Source organism: Choloepus didactylus, chromosome 23 (genome assembly GCF_015220235.1).
Source record: "Choloepus didactylus isolate mChoDid1 chromosome 23, mChoDid1.pri, whole genome shotgun sequence".
Taxonomy (NCBI): Eukaryota; Metazoa; Chordata; class Mammalia; order Pilosa; family Megalonychidae; genus Choloepus; species Choloepus didactylus.
This window is the reverse complement of record NC_051329.1, coordinates 19,312,766-19,331,250: the sequence shown is the minus strand read 5'-3', so window position 1 is coordinate 19,331,250 and position 18,485 is coordinate 19,312,766. Positions and strand designations below refer to the sequence as shown.

General features: G+C 38.9%; 1 protein-coding gene across 2 annotated transcripts in view; it reads right to left on the bottom strand.

The window, feature by feature from the left end:
- Positions 1-18,485, bottom strand: part of RNF10 (ring finger protein 10) — a 36,862-nt gene that overhangs the window by 14,591 nt on the left and 3,786 nt on the right. For both annotated transcript variants that reach the window (XM_037816656.1, XM_037816657.1), the window contains exons 2-12: positions 12,683-12,879; positions 9,190-9,389; positions 8,268-8,358; positions 7,104-7,288; positions 6,888-7,024; positions 4,690-4,850; positions 3,197-3,322; positions 2,682-2,955; positions 2,332-2,465; positions 1,163-1,280; positions 823-924 (exon numbers count right to left, since the gene is read on the bottom strand). In XM_037816656.1, coding sequence (XP_037672584.1) covers positions 823-924; positions 1,163-1,280; positions 2,332-2,465; positions 2,682-2,955; positions 3,197-3,322; positions 4,690-4,850; positions 6,888-7,024; positions 7,104-7,288; positions 8,268-8,358; positions 9,190-9,389; positions 12,683-12,879 — 1,725 coding nt within the window. The remainder of the gene's footprint in view (positions 1-822; positions 925-1,162; positions 1,281-2,331; positions 2,466-2,681; positions 2,956-3,196; positions 3,323-4,689; positions 4,851-6,887; positions 7,025-7,103; positions 7,289-8,267; positions 8,359-9,189; positions 9,390-12,682; positions 12,880-18,485) is intronic.

Below are 18,485 nucleotides of genomic sequence, written 5' to 3'. Positions count from 1 at the left end.
GGCAACATACTCGAAGTAAATATTTGAAAACTACATGTCCAAAAAGTGTTTAATATCCAGAATATATAAAGAAATCCTACAACTCAACAATAAAAACAACCCAAGTTAAAAATAAGCAAAAGACTTGAATAGACATTTCTCCAAAGAGGAATTACAGATTGCCAAAAAGCACATGGAAAGAGGCTCAACATCATTAGCTATCAGGGAAATCCAAATCGAAACCACAATGAGATACCAATTCTCACCCACTAGAATGGCTACTGTTCAAAACAAAACAAAACAAAACAAAACAAAAACCAGAAAGTAACAAGTGTTGGACAGGATGTGGAGAAACAGAAACACTCATTCATTGCTGGTGGGAATGTAAAACGATGCAGCTGCTATGGAAAACAGTCTGACAGTTCAGAAATTTAACTACAGACTTACTATATGACCTGGCAATCCGACTTCTAGGTATATACCCCAAAGAACTGAAAGCAGGGACTTGGACAGATATTTGCACCACAGTGTTCCTAGCAGCATTATTCACAATTGCCAAAAGATGGAAGCAACCCAACTATTCACCAACTGATGAATGAAATAAAATGTGGTATATACATACAACGGAATATTATTCAGCCCTACTGTAAACGACGGACTACAATTAACAGTATAATTTTAAAAATGTTCTTTCATGGATTTTAACAAATAAACCATACTAACACAAGGTGTTAATAATAAGCAGGTATATGGGAACCCTGTGCTTTATGTATGCTATGTGTGACTTTTCTGTAAACCTACTTTTCTAATTAAAGAAAAAAAAGAGAGAGTGCCCAAACTTACACTTGCCCTGTTTCTTGTTCTCCTCCATCTCAATCCTGCGCTCTCGGCGACGTTCCTCACGAGCCTTCTTCTGGCGCTGGCGCTTCCTCTTCTCAATGTCATCTGTGGGTTGGTCAGATTTTGAGGAAGCAGACCCATGACAACCTGGCCATTAAATCCTCCCAGTTGACTAGTAGCTAAGTCCAAACCAGTGGGCTCAGCCAGAAGGGCTGAATGAATGGAATGTTTCAGGAGGTTGAGACTAATGATACAGCTCTTTAAGTTTTCTCCCATACTGGGTTTCTAGCCACAAGAATACCTGAACCCGACTATGCAGAGAAACAAGCAGGGACATTCTCACCTGAGAACATCTCTAGAGTTTCCTTAGAGACCACAGGAGGCTGCAGAGCCAGTTCACAGATGCTGAATTCGCAGGTGAGCGGCAAGTGAGAGAGGTATCTATGACGCTGTCGAACATCCTACATTGGAAACGAGGCCAACACTTTAAGTAAGACCAGGCCTAACTCTGAGAGCAACCCAGGTATCCAACAGTATCACTCACAGATAGCACTCTGGCCCAAAAAAAGTGGTGCTCAGGTTATCACCATTTTGAAAAGCCAAACAAAAATTGTCAATTAACCTACAATAAGGAAGAATAAGCAACCAAAACCAGTGTTTTGGTTTCATGCTGCAAATGTGTGAACTGAGTCTGGTAACAATAACCTAGAGCCTATCAGCAGTTTGATTTTCTGGGATCCACGAATGAGAGGGGAGAACAGGAAGGATACGAGTACTTGTTGACAAAATGTCTGGGAACCACTGACAGAACTAACAATAATTGGGAAGGAAGATAAAGCCAATTTCCCTACTGAATGAAGCTTAGCCTAAAAAAGTAAAAAGGAAACCCAATTTAAGTTTGATTTTCTTTTCTATTCTTTTTACTGCATATATTTTGATGGAAATTTTACAGTACTCAAAGTCTCTAATTTTGAAATTTATAACAAAAGTTGTGATCAGTATAGAGATAGTTCTCTGAAAGACCAAAATTCACACATGAAAATACCAGGAAATAATTCACAGGTATCTGCTAAGCTAAAAATGTATTTCTTGCCTGAATAATCCTAGCCTAAAACTTCCAAGCACTTCTTGTATTAAGACAGAACAGTGAAGATTCTGCTCTACCCTATTTTTCTGGACATTTCTCCCAAGCAATAACGAGAAAAAGAAACAAAAATAAACTCCATCTTCAATGAAACGAAGTGATAGCTGTATTCCCAAACTACAATAAATGAACCTGACATGCACAGAGCAATGGTAGCCGGTGTAACAGAACCAGGGAAGTATGCCTAGCACGGTAAGGAAGCACCATCTATATTTCTTAAAAAGTCGCAGGCCCCACTGATAAAAATACATTTAAAAACACAAAAATGAAAGGCCTTGAAGGTCTGTAGACTTAGGCTGGCTTGGCCTACCTCAAAAAGATTATTAGTGCCACTCCCCCTCCCTCCACTCCTGAACAAAAGGCCTTACCTCAGACATGGAGTACCCAGCTATCTCCACTACAGTTGCTGAAATCTTCTCAGGGCTCTGCTCCAGGCTGCCATACTCCCGCACGAGGCAGCGCACATTCACAGGGTGGAGGAACATGTGCTGCCCATCTTCCGCTGAAGACAAGTGGCTCTGTCACATAATAGTCTCAGCCAGCCCTCAGGCAGGGTCCCTCCTTATAGCTAGACCTGCCTCTCCCTCCCCATGCAGACCGACACAACAGACTTAAACCCGTAAGATCTAGAGGAGATACTTCATAGAGCCTAGAGAACCAGGTCGTCTCTTTGAAGCACCTTCAGGGTAACCCAGCCTTCCTCCTCAGGGACCCTCACCTTGGTAAAAGTAGTAGCAAGGAGAGCGGCTCAGGTGTGTGAAGCCTGGCTTGGTGATGGGTTGCTGCTCACTGAAATTAGTACAAATGATTCCTTCCCCAAGATTGTCATCTGCTAACTCCGAGTCATCACAGGCCTCTGATAATCCCTCAGGCTCTGGTTCAGATGCTGCTTCCTCTTCTTCTACCAGAGGAAGAGCAAGAGGACGAGCAGAGTCCAGAGAACAAACCTCTGTGGTTTCTTCATCAAAAGCAGACAGATACTCTAACACACCCTATTGGAACAAACTCTAGGTCAACAGAAAGTACATGTCCTGCATTCACTCTCTAGAAGTTTACCTTAACCATCATATTCATGGGTGTAACGTCCCTGGGGAAATAATTAATAAGCACACAGTAAAGACTTATAGGCCCCTCTACTCCCAAGAAAGTTCAGGTCTCCCAACAATGCCTACCACCTTAAAAGCAGCATTTGAAGAATGGCAGCCATTCAGTCTGTAGGAGGGATACACTAACCTTCCTGGATTGGAAAACAGGCTCCTTTCCCAAGGGAGCCATCAGCACCAGTTGTTCCAGAGCAGCCACGACACCAGTGACCTCCCCTCTGCTTTCGGCCAATCCTGAGAGAGCCTCCTCTCGAGTCTAAGACCACCAGAGAAAAGATCAAAGAAAGCTAAGTTTCCAGAAATACAATTTAGTTTGATGGCCTCTCTCAACAGCAGCAAAAGTTAAAGGGTAACAACACCCAATGGAAAGGATTTAAGTACTTAAAATATCTTTAAGGGAAACGGGAAGCATAATGCCCATGTTTCACTGCCTAGTCTCCTGATGAAAGCTTCTGGTGCCCACAAAGGATGTTGTTGTGCTTAGAATCTTTGATAATGACAATAAGACAATACACAAAAGTTTCCTAAAGTCTAAGAATATAGAACTAGACTTCTAGTTTTTAACAATTATGCTCAAAGAGAGCCCCAGAGAAGAAGGCAGGGATTTGACTAACCCCTACCTCAAACCTGGGCAGCTCTACTTTTGTGCCCTTTTTCTTTTACCTGAAATGGCATTTGAACAAATACTTCTATACCACAGAAAGAAAATAAAAATTAAACATGCAGGATCCTGCCCAAGGAGGACATGGGTGTCAGAGAGACAGGAACTCAAATACCAGCTTCACCCTTTGTTATGGGTCCATAAGCAAATCACCTAACCCATGATTCCATTTCCTCATCTATGAAAAGGGACAGTTGTACCTACCACACTAGGATATGAAGCTTAAATGAGATAAATCAATGTACAATGCTTTAGCACAGGGCCATCAAATGCTAATTACTCAATAAATTAGTTTTTAGTGTTCTAATCTAGATCAGCGGTTCTCAAAGTATGGTCTCGGGATCAGCAGCATCAGAATCACTCCGAAACTTGTTAGAATGCAAATTATTGTGCCTACTGTGCCCAGATCTACTGAATCAATCTTTTGGGATGGAGCCCAAGAAAGTCTAATATTTATTAAAAAGAAGTTTAAGAACTCCTGTTGTAGAGGTTACAGGGTATATGTAAGGAATTCTGTATTTGAGTAATTCTTGAATGCAGGTATTGCCAGGTATCCTGCAGGTATTACTAGGGTCTTCTGGGCTGGCCATAGCACTTTCTCCATAATACCTCTCAAAATTCCTCTAAAATCAAATCCAAATATTTTCCTAGAAAACAGAAAAACCACCCTGCTTAATTAAGAAAATAGCTAACCTTAGAAACTCCATCATCACAATTAGTTATAAATTCATTTTAACTTGTTCCTCTCAGCTCCAGAAAGAGTTCTAAAATCTACTAGGTGAGCCCTTCCCTCCCATCACAAAACAAAGTCCAGAGCAAAGTGGCTTTTTTTAGCCATTCCCTGCTTATTATCTTAAATGAGGAGTGGAGGTATCTCATCCCACCCTCCAATATCCTCACCCCCAACAAACAATGTTAAGGTTTAGCATCCCTGGTTTTGAGTTTCCAGTGCATTATCTCACCTTGAGCTCCTGGATAGCTGCCTCAATAAAGCAGGACTCAGGGGTGTGCTTCTCCTCTGCCAGTTGCTGCTCTAGTGCCACTTTTTCTTCTAGAACCACCCGGTGCAGAATCTGCTCCTTAGAGGCTAGCAGTAGCTTGGAGTACTGGCTGTGCTGTTCATCTACAAGAAAGCCAGCAAAATTTTTTTAAATGCTACACTCCCAGCTTACCATAGTGTGGCTAAATGGGGACTTCCATATATAGCTTTTCTTCTAGGAGTGAAAACAGTAATTTAGCTTAATTTCCTAGAAAATAATTTAACAATGACCTTGAAATAAAGTTTATAACTCTGACCCCATAATACAAGGAATCTATCCTAAGAAAACCAGAGATGCAGTCAACAAAACTTTAATCAAACGACATTTGTTAATTATAGAACTGCCTGAAATAGTAGAAAAACTGAAAACGAGTAAATCCAACGATAAAGGAATGGCTGATTACACAATAGTATGCACGTTAAAAAGAATTCTGCGGGCACTAAAATTGTTTTTTTAAGAAGAAGGTATTTACTAACACGGAGAAATACTCACATTATGTGAAAAAAGCAGATGTCAGACTAGATAATCGAATCCCTATCTCAGAGAAGAATACATACACAGAAAAAAATATCTACAATTAACATTTTGGGGTACCTCTGAGTAAAAGAATGGTTTATTTTCTTTATTTCCTCCTCATATTTTCTGTACTTTTAAAAAGTACAATGTTAACTTCTGAGACTCTCCCTTGGAAGGCCCTGTGTTCCCACCCTCCCATCGCAGCACCCAATCAGAGATAACCATTTACAAATTTAAATATGTAGCCCTCAAACCCTTTTCTATACATTTATATACCCATGTTCATAGAGAAATACTTTTCCATAAATGATATATTCTACATCTTGTTCTACAGCTTATTCTTCACTCAACGTGTACTGAAAAGTTTTTCAAACTGTTAAGTATGTTGCTCCACAGTATGATTTTAAATGCCTTAAGGTTAATGCCAATTTCTCAATATCATATTGTAATGAAAAATCCTTACAATGTCCCTCAGTACAAATTATTTCTTTACGATATTTAAGTATAAATGCTGGATCAAAGGTTGCACATGTTTTAAATATTACCAAATTGCCCTCTCAAAAGGCTGTACCAATTGACATTCCCATCAAGAACCCATTCCCCCACACCTACCAAAACCCAAGCTCCTGCCTCCAGTCTGATGGGTATTTCGACTTGTATTTGCAGAATTTGGGCAAAGTTAAATCTCTAAATATGTGCAGCTTACTCCTATTTTCTGCGAAATGCTTTGTTACATGCTTACCCCATTCTACTACTAGGCTGTTAATCTAATTTACAGTATATCTGTATGTTTTGGATGTTCAGTTTTAAATGTGTAGAACTTCCCCCAGTTTATCACCTGGTCAACTTTAAGGAATCTTGCCAGATATAAGTTCAATTCTTATAATATCAAATATATCAATCCTTTCCTTTACAGCATCTATGGATTCAGCCTGGTTCAAAAATCCACCCATACCAGAGGATTTATAAAGATATTGTCTTATATTTTCTTCTAATGGTTTAAAAGTTTTGGGCTTTTTACATTTAGTTTCTTCAATCTATCTGGAATTGATTTTTAAGAATGGTATGAGATAGGGATCTAATTTTATTTTTTCCCTTACATGAACAGTCAATCGTTTCAATATCATTAATTGAAAAATCCATCTTTTCCCCAGAGACTGAAAAGCACTTTATCCAAATACTCATTTTTGCATAGAATGCAATACTTTGAACTTTCCCCAGTGTAAGCCCTTATCACACTCTATATCCTCATTTCCTGGCTACCAGGCTGTCTCTTCTACTAAACTGCTGAGTTCCTTGACGGCAGGAGCCAAGAATGTCATGGAATCCCAAGACTGGGCACAATGCCAGACACTATTCAACAAAGCCTTGGAAAATGAAGAACTGAGATAGGTATGTAACTGAACCAAGCTTAAAACCAAGAGTTAAAACATTTAACACATCCCCTGCAACTCCTTCCTAACCTATCAGAAGCTTAGGGCCAATTTGGAAATGCTAGAAGTGGCTTACCCGAAGGTTAAATTTCTGACACTAGAAAGATATATTCAATAGTCTTAAGAGACTTTAACCACCACCACCACCACCCACAAATTAATAGAACTCACCTCCCAGATGAATGGGATGATCTACATTCATCCATTTGGATTTGGGCAAGGCCACCAACACTCCTTTCTCTCTCTTCATCAGCTGCATCGTAATGGTATCACCAACAACATATTGGTGTGACTCTGTGGCAACAACACTATAATATGGACATTTAGACACAGCAGAGTAAGGAGTTATTAAGCTGATGTCTAATCTGGTAAATACCTCAGTCTCACCTTTTGAGATCCTTCTTATGCACAGAACTGTAACAGATGGGACATTTACTCCAGGTCTTCTCACTCAGTGAAAGGTAGTGGAGGATGCATGCCCAACAGAAGATGTGTCCACAACGGGTTATCTTGGCTGCAGTAGGCGGATATAGGCATATTGGGCAAGATGGCACTTCATGGCTACAAATGCGCTGAAACAAAATGCCATCACAAGCTTCAATGCTTTCAGAAGTGATAAGGGATTATCGAAGTTAAAGCCTTTCTTCTTCCCATCCTCACCCATCTCAGCAATGGTTTAATATATTAAAATAACTACAAGATGTATCTGGGGAGTTCTGCCCAGCAAAAGAAAAAAAAATGACAGAAATCACTAAATGATCCACTTACATAAAAAGATTTAGTATGTATACACACATACATATATAAAAAAGGTCTAGAAGTAATTTACCAGTGAAAAAGGAGTTAATAAGGACTTTCACTTCCTATGCTTCTGTATTTTTTTTTTTAACCAATGCACATACAACTCAAGTTTTATAGGCCTTCTATGTCTTAGAAGAACGCAAAAATTCAACAGATACACACCCAAATAAGTGCCACTCCCAGATGAATTTCTGGATCTTCACATTAACTAGGAGCCCAGGCTTTGGGACCAAATTAAAATAAAAGCCTGTTCTCTCAAAAGAGCCTGTCATCTTGAAAGGTATCTTATATGAGACACCTTATTAGAACCAGCAAGGAAATACCTAGAGCTCACGATTTCAACAGAAAACAAAAGCAGCACTGGTATTGACATGAGCAGCTGTGTGGCTCACTCATCTGCCCCAAGGCTTAGGCCTAATATGATACTATTACAAATGGCCACCAACGAAGCAATCCCCCATGTAATACTACATGGGGGATTTACATCCTGGGTCGGTAAAGTAACCAGTGCCCCTCACAGACTATTCCTTCAGATCAAACCCAACCCTGCACGCCAGCGCCAATTAAGAGTCACAAAATGAACTACAGGAGAAACCAAGAACTGATCACTGGGAAAATGTCTATTATAATTAAGTCCATGCAAAAAAGTGTGTCAGCAGTTAACACAATCAACAACTGCTGTGTCACCACAGTCTCCTTCTTTAGTTCTATCTCCCACTAACAGCTTATGAGCTCAGCTGAGCTACTCACCACTTGTTCCACAAAGTCCCAGTTGACTAAGGTATCAGGATCAGCAAAATGAGCTGTATAGTCTTGATCTTCAGACACTACAAACTGGCAGCTAGAAATAGAGAGGAAGAGAGGAAGACAAGGAAAAGGCAGACTGTCATGACCAACCAGAAAGCCCTCAGCAGAAATTCATCACCTCTTCACTTAGAAATCAAATGAAGGCCATTAGCAGTTATGGTTTATGAAGTACTAGGGCTTACATCTCAGTTCTGAGCCCTGGCTCTGGTGGGAATCCAAAGGCTCAGCTGATAAGAATCTAAATCCATTAACTGTTTCTGCTGCTTCCAAGCCCTGCCAAGTTCCCCTGCAGCCCTTACTGGAACTAAAACTAACCCACACTGTGGCTCAATCAACCAGCAGGAAGCCACCCTTACCCCCAGGAACATGGCTAGGCTAGTCTTCAAGGTAGTAGAAAAGACTGTTCTCATTCAATCATTTCAGACCCAGTTTATATAATGGTTACTTCAGTCTAGATCCAACATCAAATCTTACATTATAACTAATTCTGTATAAAGGAAACAAAAGAGAAGCAGTATTTGAGTAAATGCATGCCAAGCACTTCAACATATTATCATTCACTTCTCCCTAAAGTAACTTCCTCATCTTTACAGATGAAAAGCTGAATCTCAAAGCTCTTAGGTAAATTGCCCAAAAGACATAGGCCAAAACAAGATTCAAATCTGAATCCAATTACAAAGTAAACATGTTTTTCTGCCTACATAATTATGATACTAAAGCCATTTACTTATTTAACATTATATTCTTTTAAGCACCAAGAACAGCCAACAGGGATTCAACACTTGACCAAAAAAAAAAAGCCCCTTGCACAACTGCCCAAAGAGGCTCTGAATTTCATTTTCCTCGTAAGAGTAGTTGTACTTACTTGGCCTGTAAAAAGAGTTCCTTGTTAAAAGGCTTATGCCCCCACTTGTTCCTTTTACCCCAGCTGCCATGTCCGCCACCTTCAAAGTGACCGGCCTGGCCACGGGGTTCAAAAGTGAAATTCAACAAGTGGTTCAGGTTGATCTTCTTAGGACCAGAGAACTGGGCAGGGCTGAACTCTGCCCGTTGAGCCTCTGCTACCTAGAAAAAATAAGAATGAATCAGAGTATTTTAGATTACAATGGCACTTCCTGATTTATAGCAGAAACCAGCAAACTTCTCCTGTACTCAGCTTAAAATAGAGACTCAGTAAAACAGAAGCTTAAATTAAACAATTTTCCTTGGAGGGGATATTATGAAAACATACCAAGGCTGGCATGGGAGTGGAGAGGAGGAAAAGAAAATTACTTCAACTGTTTAATCTGCCCTGCTAAGTGACAATTAACTGTTAAATAACAAAACCCAGAATGAACTTCTCAAGCCTATCTTGAAGCACAAAGATTTACTTACTGGATTAGTTGTTCAACAGTCCCTTTAGGACTCCTACATCTTTCCTCTTGTTAGCTATTTGCTCTTTGGTTTGTTTCTGGCAAAGAGTCTGTGGAGCCACACTCTGGAGGCGGCTCGCAGGCAGCTGTTAACTGCCATAGACTTTAGGATCCTGCCAGAGACCTAAGACACACACTGCTATTCAATGTTAATTAAAACTGACAGAATTAGAACACATAGGCAGACTTGCTCTGTGTCCAGAAATAAACCCAATTAGCAGATTAAGGAACAGTTTGTAAAGTGGCAAGAAACTACATATGAGAAATACCACTGCACACAAAGATGGAAGAAATCATGTCAGGGCATGTTTTAGTTCTTTCAACATTCCTAAATTAAAGTGGTATCAATACATGCTATAAGTTAGCTAGCACATTCTCTAACCTCCTTTCCCATTTAATGTTATAAACACTTTGCCGTATCATTAATATTAGTATAGTCACTATAAATGGCTATACATATTATATGGTTATACTATATTTTAATATCTCTTTATAGGACACAGAATAGTCGTAACTTTTCCACTGTAACAAAATAACGTGATGCTGTGTTAAACACACTTTTGGATAGGTCTTTGTGCACAAATATTTGGGGGCCTAAAATTACTTCCTTTGAAGGTACAGGAGGAATTACTGGGTCAAAGGAAATGCAATATAAAGCTTTTGCTACTTAGTCAAATTTGGGAGATTTTAAGTAAACAGCACTTACACGTACATGGTAAAGAATCTACAGAATACAAAAAGGGATACTGTAAAAGTTACCTACTACTCTAGAGGTAAGTATAACTTTTAAAAGATATTCTACCAATACAGAATCAGAGTATATAACATTTAAAAATAAATGCAAACAGTAGTAAATGCTATAAAGTTACTTAACTTCTTTTTTTATCTTAGTAATAGAGCCTGAAAACAAACCCACCAAAGCTCACATTCTGTGTATGTAAGTCATAGGAAGCCCTAGTCTTCTAGGTCATCCCTTATCTCTCTCCCTAGACTCTCATCTCCATATGGCTCTGTACATCCCCTGATCAAGACAGCCTTGCACCCCCCACTGCCCCAAACTTGAATAAGAGCTTATGCTCAGTCAACAAAACCCTCACATTCCCAACCTTCTATTTTCACCTGGTCATCCTATCTGGCTCACTGTCATGCTACAACAATGCCCATCATAATTCTTGATTATCACATCAATACTGACCTCTCAGTTCCTTGACTTCCTCTCCTCCAATTAACTTGACCCACACCCTATCTCAGCCATCCACTCCTATGGTCAGACCTTCTAGAGCTGTGCTGTCCAATACAGCCACCACTAGCTGGATGTAGCTACTAAGCACCTCGAATATGACCAGTGCCAAATACTGAAATAACAGTTTAGATAACTGGGTTAAATATATTAAAATTAATTTCACCTGTTTCCTTTTTACTTTTTTAATGTGGATATTAGGAAATATAAAATTAGATACATGACTCATATTTCTATTGACAGTGCTGCCCTACATTCTAGACAATGTTGTTAACAACTGCAACTCCTCACCATCTTAATTTTGAGCACCTCACTTATACCAGCAACTTACTCTTTTTCCTGCTTGTTCTCTTTAGTCCCAATTCCAACAATTCTTCACCCCCACTAGGATCTCCAAACCAGTAATCACACACCTACCAACCATCCCAGCCCCAACTCCCTCCATCTTCTTTCCTTACTTGGCTTGGATCCCATGGTCCACTGCCTCTGATATACTCCTGGCAAAATCCTCCCCCAATTAATCCAACTCTGCCTATTCTACACCAGCATCCAAGCAGCTGATAAACGGCTGAACAACACAAGAACATCACCAGTCTCACTAAAGGAGACCCTTATGCTGCCTGGCATTCCTACTGTAATCCTAATATACTTTCTTAGTCCATTTATTTCTCCACTCTCCCAGACAACTCCATCATTTCTTTTCATTCATCAGGCTGCCAGAGCTCCTCTTTCAGCTCACCATATCTATTCCACTGGGAAAATAAGATCAGAAAAGAAATTCTATGCTCGCCTACCTTCTTTCTACCTTCCCTCTGGCTATGTCCTATCTAAGCCAACTCCTCCACACTAACACTGGTCCCAATTCCTTACTCAACATTGTTCCAGCAATGCTCCCCTTCTTTCTCTTAGGTTACTTTTTTGCTTTCACCAGATCAGTCCAATTAACAGAGACTTGCTATAATCACTCTAATCTCAAAATCCCTCTTGATCACACATTCCCCTCAACACAGGCTATCTCACTTCCCTGCTCCCCTTGAGAGCAAAATCACTGGAAAGCATTGTCCTTATTGTCTATACTTGGTGTTTCTTTTTCCCATTCTCCATTATCTCCTGAATCTATACCAATCTATTATGGTTATATAGTACAGTAACTTCAAACAGCAGAAGAATGTATGTAACCAGTTCCTTATTAAGAAATAGGTACATCATTTCCTAAGTTTTGCAACTACAAACAACACTGCAGTTAACTGTACACATTGGTCTTTAGGCACTTACAGAAGCATACCTAAGAAACTCCCAGGAGGAGAACAGCTATGACTAAAGGTATAAGCATTTTATATTTTGTTAGATACTATGGGGTAAATGCCCCTATTTAATTAATGTCATTTTATCACCTAAATATTTCAAATGATACCTGTAATTCAAGAGTGATAATAAAAGGACGACACAAATTAAGGTTCCCCAAATTTGCCACAACCTCTCACAATACATGATTATGATGTCTTCCTCCAAGGAAATTTTCACAACTTTCAGGGGAAGAAAGGAGGCAAAGTTCCCAACCTAGTTAATCCTTAACTACTCAACACTGCTTCAGTTGTCTACTCTTCCACCTCTTGCTCTGTGTGGAAGTACTGATAAACTGAAGGGGGTGGGGATCAGATCTCATGCTTCTTATGTTCTAGACAGGATATTTTCAAATAACATACCTCATCTCGTCTTCCACCATTAAAAGAAGAGCTAAAGAGTTTGCTGCTGCCGCCGCCCCTTTGAGGAGGCATCTTGTTAAAAGTTTTGCTTTTCTGTGAATTGGAGCGACGGGACTGGTTGCTAAAATTTTCATTTTTGGGATAGGAAGGTTCACGTTTACGACTATAACGCTTGGATCCACTTGAGTTCTTTCCATCTAAAAGCAAGAAACACAAAATAATTAGTTAAGAAATGAATACATACTTGGCCATTATTTCTCCATCTCCCAGCAAAAACTGTATTTAAACAAGGGTAAATGGGATCTTCCATACCCTCTAAGAAATCGGGGTTTATGCCAGAGCATTAGTGCTTTGGGCAAGATAAGACATAGTCCAGTAGTTTCTATGAAATGATGAAGCCTAAGGTGTCCTCCCTCAACATGAATGCAACATAATATCTAACCACATATAAACATCAGTTTATAAAGTCTCTCTTTCACAGAGCTTAACCACCATTCCTGTAAAAGTCCATTCAAAGTGACAGGAAAGAGAACAACGATTCTATATTAGGGAAAAGTAATTAATTTGAGACAGGACAGAAAACATTATTCCTCTTTAAATAACTACCATACAGCCAGATTCGATACTATAAGGGTTGGCCTAGACCTCAGCAAATATATTCAAGTGACATAAAAGCAAATCAATATTTACACACATTCTAGGGGCCAAACTGAAAAGCTATTAAAATGACAGAACAAAAGAAGTTGGGCTCTACAAGAATATTAGATCAGCATGTGTTGTTACATTCCATCAAAAAAAACACAAAACATTTATTGCTTTCTTTCTCTGATTATAACAACATATGCTCAATTGTGAAACTCTGAAAGAATAAATTTAGTTTCCAGTACACACAGAATATACCAATTTGTTAAGTGTTTAATTTTCTTTAAATCTCCATTTTATACACTTACCACACTTGTGTACAAAATTATAAACATACAAGATATGCTGTCTTCTACGTACTACTCCACGAGCATTTTCATGCATCCCTAGGCTTCGAAAACATGATTAATGGCTGCACTGTTGCCCACCAGATGCTTCTACCATAATAGATAACCAATCCCCTATTTTCCTACATTTAGATGACTTCTAATTTTTGGCTAGTTTAATATAAAAATATTGGGAGCCTCTTGATACACAGGCCTATGTGTATGATTGTTTAGTTATGTTCAATTCTCAAAGTTGAATCAGCAGATAAAGTATGATCATTAAAGCCTTTTACACACTGTCAAGTTGCTCTCTAAAACTAACACCAATTTATTTGTTCTAACAGTACGGTAAGAAAGGTCTAGTTCACTACACTCTTGCTAATACTAAGTTGAATAAACTTTATTAAACTGAAGGGTCAAAATGGGTTCTTGTTTTTAAATCTGAGTTTCTCTAATAATGAGCAACAAATATTTTTTCAGTCTCTTAACCATTTGTGTTTTGTGTGAAAAGCTTGTTTGTACTCCTTGCCCCATTTTTTTTAATCTTCATTTTATTGAGATATATTCACATACCATGCAGTCATACAAAACAAATCGTACTTTTGATTGTTTACAGTACCATTACATAGTTGTACATTCATCACCTAAATCAATCCCTGACACCTTCATTAGCACACACACAAAAATAACAAGAATAATAATTGGAGAGAAAAAGAGCAATTGAAGTAAAAAAGAACACTGGGTACCTTTGTCTGTTTGTTTCCTTCCCCTATTTTTCTACTCATCCATCCATAAACTAGACAAAGTGGAGTGTGGTCCTTATGGCTTTCCCAATCCCACTGTCACCCCTCATAAGCTACATTTTTATACAACTGTCTTCGAGATTCATGGGTTCTAGGTTGTAGTTTGATAGTTTCAGGTATCCACCACCAGCTACCCCAATTCTTTAGAACCTAAAAAGGGTTGTCTAAAGTGTGCGTAAGAGTGCCCACCAGAGTGACCTCTCGGCTCCTTTTGGAATCTCTCTGCCACTGAAGCTTATTTCATTTCCTTTCACATCCCCCTCTTGGTCAAGAAGATATTCTCCGTCCCACGATGCCGGGTCTACATTCCTCCCCGGGAGTCATATTCCACGTTGCCAGGGAGATTCACTCCCCTGGGTGTCTGATCCCACGTAGGGGGGAGGGCAGTGATTTCACCTTTCAAGTTGGCTTAGCCAGAGAGAGTCCTTGCCCCATTTTTAATATTGTGGAGCTGAAATGCATGGATTTTTCTGCCCCAAACTGAATTTTAAAAACCCTGGACAGACACACTTAATGAGTGCCAAAGTTCTTCAGTTCAAAAAAATCTAAGTAACACCCATCTGAGAATCATACACAACTAAATAACTAAAGAAGTCTCCAAATTAGTCTTTGACCAAAAAAAATTTTATCTCTCTTGTCCCTTTACTCACACCATATTGTCCTACCTCAATATGGAGATCTGACCAAGCCATGTCTGCAAACTGATTTAATGGCTTTAAAAGCAAAAACTTTGAAAGAATGGAAGTTGGGGAAATTTTTATGAAGAAATCCATTAGGCTTACCCCCCAAACTTTAAGGAGGTAGTTTTGTTTGTTTACAAAGACAAAGTAATTCCAGCATGAGCCTCAGAAACTACAAAGCTCTTTCCAAATACAGCTTAATCCTGTTTATGCTAAAAATATGTAATTCATAGGGAGTTAATGCTTAATTGGTAAGGAATTTGTTTGGTGTGATGGAAAAATTTTGGTAATGAATGGTGGTGATGGTAGCACAACATTGTAAATGTAATTAACACCACTGAATTATATATTTGAATGCGGTTAAGAGGGGAAATTTTAGAAAGTATAAACGATATTGTAATAAACATTAAAAAAACAACACAGGGCTGTACAACATAGTGAATTCTAATGTAAACTACAGACTGTGTTAATAGTACAATTATAACTATATCCTTTCATCACCTGGAACAAAGGTACCATTATCTACTGCAAAGTGTAAATGATAGGGAAAACTGTCTGTGAGAGGGGTGGTATATGGAAACTCTATTTTCTACATGATTTTTCTGTAAATCTACAAATTCCCTAATTAAAAAACCAAAAACTGCTATCTATCTATCTATCTATCTATCTATCTATCTATCTATCTATCTCGTAGAACCATGTCTGCAAAAGATATACACCAGGCTGCTGTTTATGACAGTTACCTGTTCACTTTTACCCTATTACAGTGGTTCAAATGTTGCCAGTTTACTGGAATCACCCAGAGGCACTTTTAAGAGAGTCCTATGCTCAGACCTCACCCACTAAGATTCTGACTTAAGTACACAGAATCATTGTTTTGTATATCATTATTTTGAGTAATTTTTAAAACTAAATATTTAGAAGAAACTAACTATTTATAGATAAAATGACCAGTTTATTTTATAGCAGACTGAATCCAAGGTGGAACAAAGTTTCAGAGAAAAGGATTTGTAACCTTACAAACCAGTGCCCAAATTCTGAAAATAACCATGTCACACTCATAGTTTGCCAACCTCATGGGGTAAAAGAAAGAAAAGCCATCCTCTCCAAACCTGACCAAACTATAGCCTAGGAGTTAAGCTAATAGTCATGTAAGCTAATAGCCATGTGAGATGGCAGCAAGTAAACAGAACAGATGTTCACAGAGACATAAACAGACTAGGTTCACGCTCACCAGTTAGTTTTAAATCCCAGTTAGGGGCAGTGACTAGAGTTTCATAAAGTTAGAACTTTAAAGACATCGACTTTTACCTACTACTTCAGTTAATGGCAGTCCATTTCAAGCATGGTATTGGAGTTAACAATCGGTGGAAGTTTTGGTTTTCACACAAATTTTGCCTTGCTCTCAACATAGAATTAGTTTATAAGATTTCAAATAAATGGAAAATTCAAGGGGACAGAGAATTCTATCTAACTCTTTGCCACTGAAAAATAACCTTAGTCACATTTTCCTGCTTTGTTATCCTTAACTCCATTCCAAATCACCTGGGGTCTTATGAGGTCTTAAAACAAGGTTACACATATATACAGAACACATATTCCCAAAACCTCACTTTTCAAGACTGTTTCAGATGATCTTGTTTTACTCTGTTGCATGAAAATACAGAGAACATAAATGTGACTAAGCAAAACAGGTACCTAACAGTCTGCAGAGATTTAAGGTAAAGCCAGAATCTACACTGCAAGGGCTTAACAAACTTAAGCTGGCACTCAGCAAAGGACTCTGCATTTCTTCACTTATTACCACACTGGCAAGGAAAGTTTCATAAAGCTTACATAATTGCTCTCTGATGGACAGTGAACTGCTCATTTCTAAAACTGATTACAACTGAGCACAGTAAGAATTCAAGACTTTAGCTGCTAAAATCAACTCCCTCCTTCTACTTACCTAAGGGTATTAAGTCAGACATCTAAAGTGAGACTGGCTCTTATCGCTATAATCAGGCAACAGGCAGCTAATGACTGGAGGTACAGTCAGGCCTGGGACACAGAGATAAAATTCAGAGTACTGTTTTTGAGATGTTTTGTACACAACTTGCCAGGATATACATGTGACTAATTTGGGGGCAGAATTTGTCCTTCTGTCTCTGATAGGAGACAGCAATATGACCAATGAGATGATTGGCTTTAGATCTAGAAAAACAGATGAAAAAGTCAAGTTACACTCCTGGGAGAAAGACATTCTCTGATGAAAGTTCTAAATCTCAGAGTGGTAGTTCTCAATCACCTGCACACCAGAATTACTTGCAGAGACTTCTGAAACTATGGATGCACAGGGTCCACGGGCTCAAACCGGAACTAAAGAATCAGAAAGAGTAGTTAGGAAAGAGCCCCATACATTCCTATTTAAAAAAAAAAAGTTCTCAAGAAATTCTGATGCACAGCCAGGGCTAAGAGCAACTGCCAAGAACTACTGTCAAGACAAATTTCAAAATGGACAAGACCATCAGTTAAATAGCTCAAACCCAGAAACCCAAAGCCAAGAAATACGAGACTCAAAAACCTAATCTGTTGTTCCACATCTCCCTAATGAAAAATTCTCTACCAAATAATAGCTGGCATATCTCAGTCTCTTTCCCCCACTCCCAAATTAAGAGCCACAAAATTTTCAGAGTTAAATCATTTGGCAACATCAACATTTCTAGCTCTAGTCTAACAGGTGGCACAGCCCAGAGGTCAGAACACTAGCCAGGAAGTTTCTGCTGCTGATTCATGCTATAATCACAAGCAAGTTGCTTAGTGTCACCCACAGTGGTTGATAAGCACCTCCAGAGGGGCAACATATGGCCTTACTATAGAATCAACTGGCAACAAATTGAATCCAGCTGAAATTAGTAATTCTGAATGAAAGAAAGAGAGAGGTGTTATCAGGAATGATGCATGTGCCAGGAAGTTAACTGCTTGCTGAGTTTGTACAGCACTAATTCTCTATCCTCCCTCCTCACATGGCCATGAAGATTAACACACACACAAAAAAACAACAGTAGCCAGCACATAGTTGCTAGGATTTAAAAGCCTATTATTAATAAATTCAAATAATTCCTGTCACGAGCACCCACCAGATTTCCAACAAAGTGATATAAATCAGGGACTCGAACCAAAAGGCCCTGAAATTCTTAAAATCTAAGTTTCTTTTAATTGAAGATTCCAGATCACCTCAATTTTCAAAGCCACTAAAACCTCCAGCCATTTAAAGCTCCGAAGCATTCTTCAATGCAGATTACCACTAGTTAAGTAACCTGGCTTCTGGTTCCGGAATAACGACCGGAAGAGTGTCAGGCCAGTGCTTCAT